The sequence below is a fragment of the Muntiacus reevesi genome, chromosome 18 (assembly GCF_963930625.1).
Source record: "Muntiacus reevesi chromosome 18, mMunRee1.1, whole genome shotgun sequence".
Classification (NCBI taxonomy): Eukaryota; Metazoa; Chordata; class Mammalia; order Artiodactyla; family Cervidae; genus Muntiacus; species Muntiacus reevesi.
This window is the reverse complement of record NC_089266.1, coordinates 29,012,544-29,019,200: the sequence shown is the minus strand read 5'-3', so window position 1 is coordinate 29,019,200 and position 6,657 is coordinate 29,012,544. Positions and strand designations below refer to the sequence as shown.

The window sequence follows — 6,657 nt, the reverse complement described above, 5'->3', positions numbered from 1 at the left end:
GAATGGGTTGCCATTTCCTTTTTCAGGGGACCTTCCCGACACATGGGTCAAACCTGTATCTCTTGGTTCTCCTGCATTGGCAGGCTGATTTTCTTTTTTTACCACTGCACCACGTGGGATGGGAGCACAAAATCTGCCGTGTAGGGCTTCCACAAGATTCTTGCCACCACCGAAGTTACAGAATCTCCTTCACTGGAGCAATCTTACCCCTAACAAAGAGGCAAAGCTGTTATTAGGAACCAATGATGTTAGTAATCACCTTAACTCAATCTTTCTCCTTACCCTTGTTGACCAGGGCCTCCATTTGGTTCTTGGCTCAGTTCACTTAAGAGAAAATTATGGTTCTATTATGTAAGACTAAACACCACTGTGATGGTTGCGGCAGAAAGCCCTAGCTCAAGTCAGTAATAAACTTCCCTTTAAGAAAAAAAATAAAAAAAAATCTAAGTGTAAAGCACCAGAAGAAAAAATGACAATAGCCCACCAATAATTAATTACAGGACTTCAGAACACAACTGAACAGCCTCAGAATTTCATTTCTCTGTAATAAGTCTTGTTACCCATTATCTCAGAAGGCAGGAAAGTGCTTTCCCCCAACATGCCTCCATACTCTTACAATTTGAAATGGTTTTAATTACACTAAAATCCTATTAATGATCTTGAACAAAGGTCTATACCTTGGCACACGGAATGTTTGCCAAGGACTTAAATTTTAGTCACACAAACTGTAGACAAATGCCTTCTTTGAATACCATTTTAACCTGCTAAGAGTACCCACCATTACCATGTATTCAGAACAGACACCAAAAGTGCTACCATGCAAGAAAACTTTTATTAACATTTTGAACAGGTTCAGCTATTACTGAAACCGGTAACCTCTAAACTTAAATTGGGGTAAATGGCTAGAGTGCAGAACGATGCCATCATTGGGCATTATGAATAGAAGATTGAAGAATTAACAGCCACCCCTCAGACGAAGGACCAGGTGCAGGGTCGACTCTTTCTGGATGTTGTAATCAGAAAGAGTGCGGCCATCTTCCAGCTGCTTGCCGGCAAAGATGAGCCTCTGCTGGTCAGGAGGAATGCCTTCCTTATCCTGGATCTTGGCCTTCACGTTCTCGATGGTGTCACTGGGCTCCACCTCCAGGGTGATGGTCTTGCCGGTCAGGGTCTTCACGAAGATCTGCATACCACCCCTCAGACGAAGGACCAGGTGCAGGGTCGACTCTTTCTGGATGTTGTAATCAGAAAGAGTGCGGCCATCTTCCAGCTGCTTGCCAGCAAAGATGAGCCTCTGCTGGTCAGGGGGAATGCCTTCCTTATCCTGGATCTTGGCCTTCACGTTCTCGATGGTGTCACTGGGCTCCACCTCCAGGGTGATGGTCTTGCCGGTCAGGGTCTTCACGAAGATCTGCATACCACCCCTCAGACGGAGGACCAGGTGCAGGGTCGACTCTTTCTGGATGTTGTAATCAGAAAGAGTGCGGCCATCTTCCAGCTGCTTGCCAGCAAAGATGAGCCTCTGCTGGTCAGGGGGAATGCCTTCCTTATCCTGGATCTTGGCCTTCACGTTCTCGATGGTGTCACTGGGCTCCACCTCCAGGGTGATGGTCTTGCCGGTCAGGGTCTTCACGAAGATCTGCATACCACCCCTCAGACGGAGGACCAGGTGCAGGGTCGACTCTTTCTGGATGTTGTAATCAGAAAGAGTGCGGCCATCTTCCAGCTGCTTGCCGGCAAAGATGAGCCTCTGCTGGTCAGGGGGAATGCCTTCCTTATCCTGGATCTTGGCCTTCACGTTCTCGATGGTGTCACTGGGCTCCACCTCCAGGGTGATGGTTTTGCCGGTCAGGGTCTTCACGAAGATTTGCATTTTGACCTATAAAGGTTAATAGAAAAAACGTTACTGTCATTTTCAGAATCTTTTACCGCTTTCATAATTGTTCAAAACGAACAGACTATATTCTAAAACGCCTTAACTACGTCAAGGTCTCTCACAATTTTTTTTTTTTACTAGACAAACGTATCCAGTCAATGAAAGCAAAATTCCTTAGTCAAGACGTCTACCTAACAGGCTGGAGACTCGAAAATACTTTGATATTATCATCCAGAACTGTTCAGGTACTTCGTTAAGATACCGCCCAATTCCCCCCAAACCTAGTAATCATGTCAGCATTTAGATAAAAAACTTGCTTAAACGCAACTGGGGACCTACACCTACTCCACGGCAGGATTCGAATTAAAAAGGTTTCCAGAAGCCCCCGCCACTACCTCTCTTCCACCTTTCCCCCCTGAAACAGACGCGATGGAATCTCCATCGGTTAAGTGTCCGTTGACCTCTGCCGACGGACGGGCGCGCGCGCCAACCGCCCCCGCTCCCGACACGTAAACAAGGCCCGCTCTTCCGGAAAGGCCGGGGCCGCGCTTCCCCTCCCCCACCTCACCCCACCCCATCCGACACGACCCGACCCCGCCTCGTGGACTTCGAGCCCCCTACGGCTCGCCCTCACGGAAGCCCCCTTCTCCGCTCCTTCCGACGCTCCCGGCTGCGGGCCAGTACCTGTGAATGAATGCGAAGATGCCGCAAATTCAATCACGCCGCGTCTCCTCAAAGACGACACAGGAAGCCAACAATGCCAGTCGCCTCTAAGTGCTCCGGCTCGGCGGGGCCGAAATTTATACAACGTCTGTTGCGTCACTTATCACTCTTACGTAGGCGTAGTGTTCCTGCGCCGCTAAAAGGAGTTCGCTCGGCCCCACCTCTCGCGACGCAATTATGTCCTTCGACTGAGCTCTAAATTCCTCAGAACCGGAAAAAATGATCCTAACAAATCAGCTACCCTCTCCTCCAGATGATCCTTCTCCTCCTTTAGGAAAAGGTAGGAAAATTATCGGGCGGATGAATTCGAGTTAAGGGGCTCTTCCTCGAAAGCTCTGGAAACTTCCTTGCAGCGCCGGCGCTGATTGGTGAGGGGCGTGAGGCGAGGCCGGCTCTGATTGGTGGGGATGGCAGCGGCTCGGCTGTTGCTGGGCTCCCGCTGGGGTGATTCGGCAACGACGTTGCTTAGTAACTGAGAGCGCGTGCGCGGCAAAGGCGCGCCGTCACCGGAGAAGCGTACTTCCGGCTGGGGGTGGAGGAGGGGGTCCTTTCCTCCCGCCTCTTAGGCCCGGACTCCTCAGATGTGTTGTCGGGTTTTAGGTTAGGATATAGCGGGTTCCGCGGTGGTTTTCCCGAGAAAGTGGTGGTCTGTGGGTACACAGGAGGTAGGCGACGGAGCCCGCAGTTTTTCTGGTGTCAGCCCTGAGGCACAAGCCCTTCTCACATCGGCCCGTTTTATTTTTGTTGTCTGGAGCACAGTTGCGGAACTTTAGTCACGTTGTACAGTTAGGGTGCTTTGGTCATGCTTTGAGGAGACCAAATCTAGACTCTTGGTATTCTGTACTGGGCCCGGGCATCCCTCCATCCCCCTCCCCCCCCCCCCCCCCCCGCCGCCCCAACGACCGAGGAGGCCCCCTCCCCCGCCGCGGAGGCGTTCACCTGACGAGAAGGTTCTTCTCGACCTCCCTCCACGCGGGACACTCCTCCCTGCAACGTCTCCCACGCAGAGGCCTCACCCCACTCCCTGTTCCTCGCCGCGAACCCCCCACCCCCACGGTGGAGACCTTCCCCGTCCTCATTGCGGAGTCCTCGCACTGCCCGCTGCTCCACTGCACAGCCCCGCCCCCCAAATCCCCGCTCCAGGTTGACCCGGTGGCCGCGCTTAGAAATGCCTCCCTTCTCACATCCCTTTCCCTCACTGCTGTTTGTCCAGACCCCGAGTTAAAGATGATGTGGGTCGGGGAGCCGAAAACCCACATGGAGAGACGGAATTCACGTACGAGAGAATTCGCGACCCTAGCATTTTTAGTGTCCCATCAATGTGTTGGTTGTGCCAGCGACATTAAGGGTGGTTTAACCAGCTAGGACCCCGCCGCGGGTGTGGCTGCTGGTCCGCAACGAGATAACCGGGGGAACGTGAGTAAGGCAGACGTGTTTGGGTCCGCAGCCACGCAGCCTGGGGCTGAGTCATGCTGGTGGGGGTGTAAATAAACATGCGAGTGGCTGTCGCGTAGCAGCAACCTCACGAAGTTAGGAGGTGGTCTGGAGATGGGCACCTTACTACAGAGTGGCTAGTTTTCACTTAGGAAGGAAAGGTCGTGAGTCTAAATGACAATCCTTCAACGCTTAACAGTAAGAGGAGGTACAGTGTGACAAGCATTTGAGTTAACGCCCAGACAGCGATAAATTTATTCTGACTTGCTAAAATCTATTTACATGAATGATAGAAGATAGAAATAAACAGTTTCTTGAAGATAATTTGGTCGATGAGGTAGTTGATAAAACGTTAATGGTACAAAGTATGGATTTTCGTTTTTGTTAGCCTGACGGTCAGTAGTATGAGCTTGTTTCACTAAGTGACAACTCCTCTTGAGTCATCCCTGTGAATTGGTGGAATGATCTAGAATGGAAATCTCATGATTTGATACGGTGACATGTCTGGGAATTCTAGCAGTTGCCAGAAGTTAGTCATACAGCTTCCTGGTTTAATGTTTGAACAAAGGGCATTTGGTAACCTCAGCACAGAAAAATGTTTTCAGGAAAGAGGCGTATGCGTGCCATGTTTAATAGACAAGATGAGTTTTTTATGGTGTGTTTTTTAATGAAACTTTTAATAATAGCGTCATTTCTGGTGATTGTAAAAGGTAGTCGGTAAACACATTAAAGAATAGACCGACAGAAATCTCTGAAATCACAAATTTGGAAATCTAGCACAGTACTTGGCATTGTGCTTAATAAATGTTTGTTCAGTGAACTGTAGTTTCCCTTTGGTTCAACTGGGGGAAAATGTTGACAGCCTTAGACACTTAAAACACAAAGCAAAAAAAAACAGTTCTTATTTAATAACCATGTGCAAATGGTTTTGCCTAGGCAGTCCCTTTGAAAGGAAGAATTTGATTCTAAGATTCAAAGTGATTTTTTACTTAGCTAGAGGTCTTTTAATAAAAATCTGTGAGAAAACTGTTTCCAATTATAAATTCACAATTGTTTTCTTGACATTATCAGCTGACATTTAAAATACAGAGTTATTCTGTGGTTTGTCATTTCCTTGTTTGGCAGTTTATTGCAACAGAATTATGAGACTAATTCTGATTTCTTACCAGCAAGTTAGAAACTTTGATATTGAGTGCCCAAATGAACACAGAGCAAAATTCTAAATTGTCTTTATATTGGGCATCAAAATTTAAAAAATCTGTCCATTTAAAAATAGCTATTCAAGGTATTTCTCTGGTGGTCAAGTGGCTAAAACCCATGCTCCCCATGCAGGGGGCGGGGGTTCGATCCCTGGTCATGAAGTAGATTCCACGTACCTCAATAAAGACTGAAGATCTGGAGTAATGCAACTGAGACCCAGAGCAGCCAAATAAATAAATAAATAATTCTAAAAGAATAGCTATTCAAAAAGATTTTCACTGTGAAAGATTATATACATATATGAAAGTTGGAGATGATATAACAAACACCATATAACCACCACCCAACTTTGTTAAATCTTAACAAAATAGCAAAAGCTATTTTGCTTAAGCTTTTAAAAATATTTTTGTGAAAAAAATGGGGTATAGAATTTACTATGCACTTTTTAAAAAACATTTATCTTTGGCTGTGCTAGGTCTTTGTTGATGCGTGGACTTTCTCTAGTTGTGGCAAGCAGGGCCTACTCTCTAGTTGTAGTGTGTAGGCTTTTCATTTTGGTGGCTTCTCTTGTGGAAGGGCTCTAGGTACTTGGGCTTCAGTGGTTTCAGCCCACAGACTAACTATACACTTATAAATGTACAGTTTAGTAGTGTTAACTGTGTTCACATTATTGTATAACATATCTAGAATTTTTCATCTTGCCAAGCTGACACTCTATACCCATTAAATAACAACTCCCCATTTCTCCTTCCCCTAACCATCATTCTACTTTGTATGATTTTGACCATCTTATGTACATTATGTAAGTGGAATCATTCAGTATTCGTGTGTGACAAATTTTCTTTTTTAGGCTGAATAGTATTCCATTGTATGTATGCAGCACATTTTGTCTATCCATGTTATCTCTCTATGTGGATATGTGGATTTCTTTCACCTCTTGGCTTTTGTGAATAATGAACTGCTACAGTGAACATGGTTGTGCAAATATCTCCTTAAGATCTTGCTTTCAGTTCTTTTGCATATGCACTTACAAGTGAGATTGCTGGATCTTAAGGTAATTCTATTTTTAATTTTTTTGAGGTGTTTTTCACAGCAAATCCATTTTACATGCCTCCCTAGTGTACAATTTTGATTGTTCCACATCCTCACACCAACATTTGTTATTTAAAACAAAAAAAATGATTGTCCCCATGGGTGTAAGATGACACCTCATTGTGGCTTTGACTTGCATTTCCTTAATTTATTTTTTTATTTAAAAATAATTACAGGTTAACAGGAACTCACAAAAATAGTAGAGAAGTCTCAATGTACCCTTCACCCATTTTTCCCCAAAGACAACAGCTTACACAATTGTAGTACAATGTCAAAACCAGGAAATTAACATTGGTGCAACACACAGATCTTATTCAGACTTCAGCAGTTTT

At 45.9% G+C, this 6,657-nt stretch overlaps 1 protein-coding gene across 1 annotated transcript; it reads right to left on the bottom strand.

The window, feature by feature from the left end:
* Positions 1 to 813: 813 nt before the first annotated feature.
* UBB (ubiquitin B) lies at positions 814 to 2,716 on the bottom strand. The gene is made up of 2 exons (XM_065909131.1): positions 2,561 to 2,716; positions 814 to 1,879 (listed from the first exon to the last, which is right to left on the bottom strand). Exon 2 carries the CDS (start codon positions 1,871 to 1,873, stop codon positions 956 to 958), a length of 918 nt encoding a protein of 305 aa, XP_065765203.1. The 5' UTR covers positions 1,874 to 1,879; positions 2,561 to 2,716; the 3' UTR covers positions 814 to 955.
* Positions 2,717 to 6,657: the final 3,941 nt, after the last annotated feature.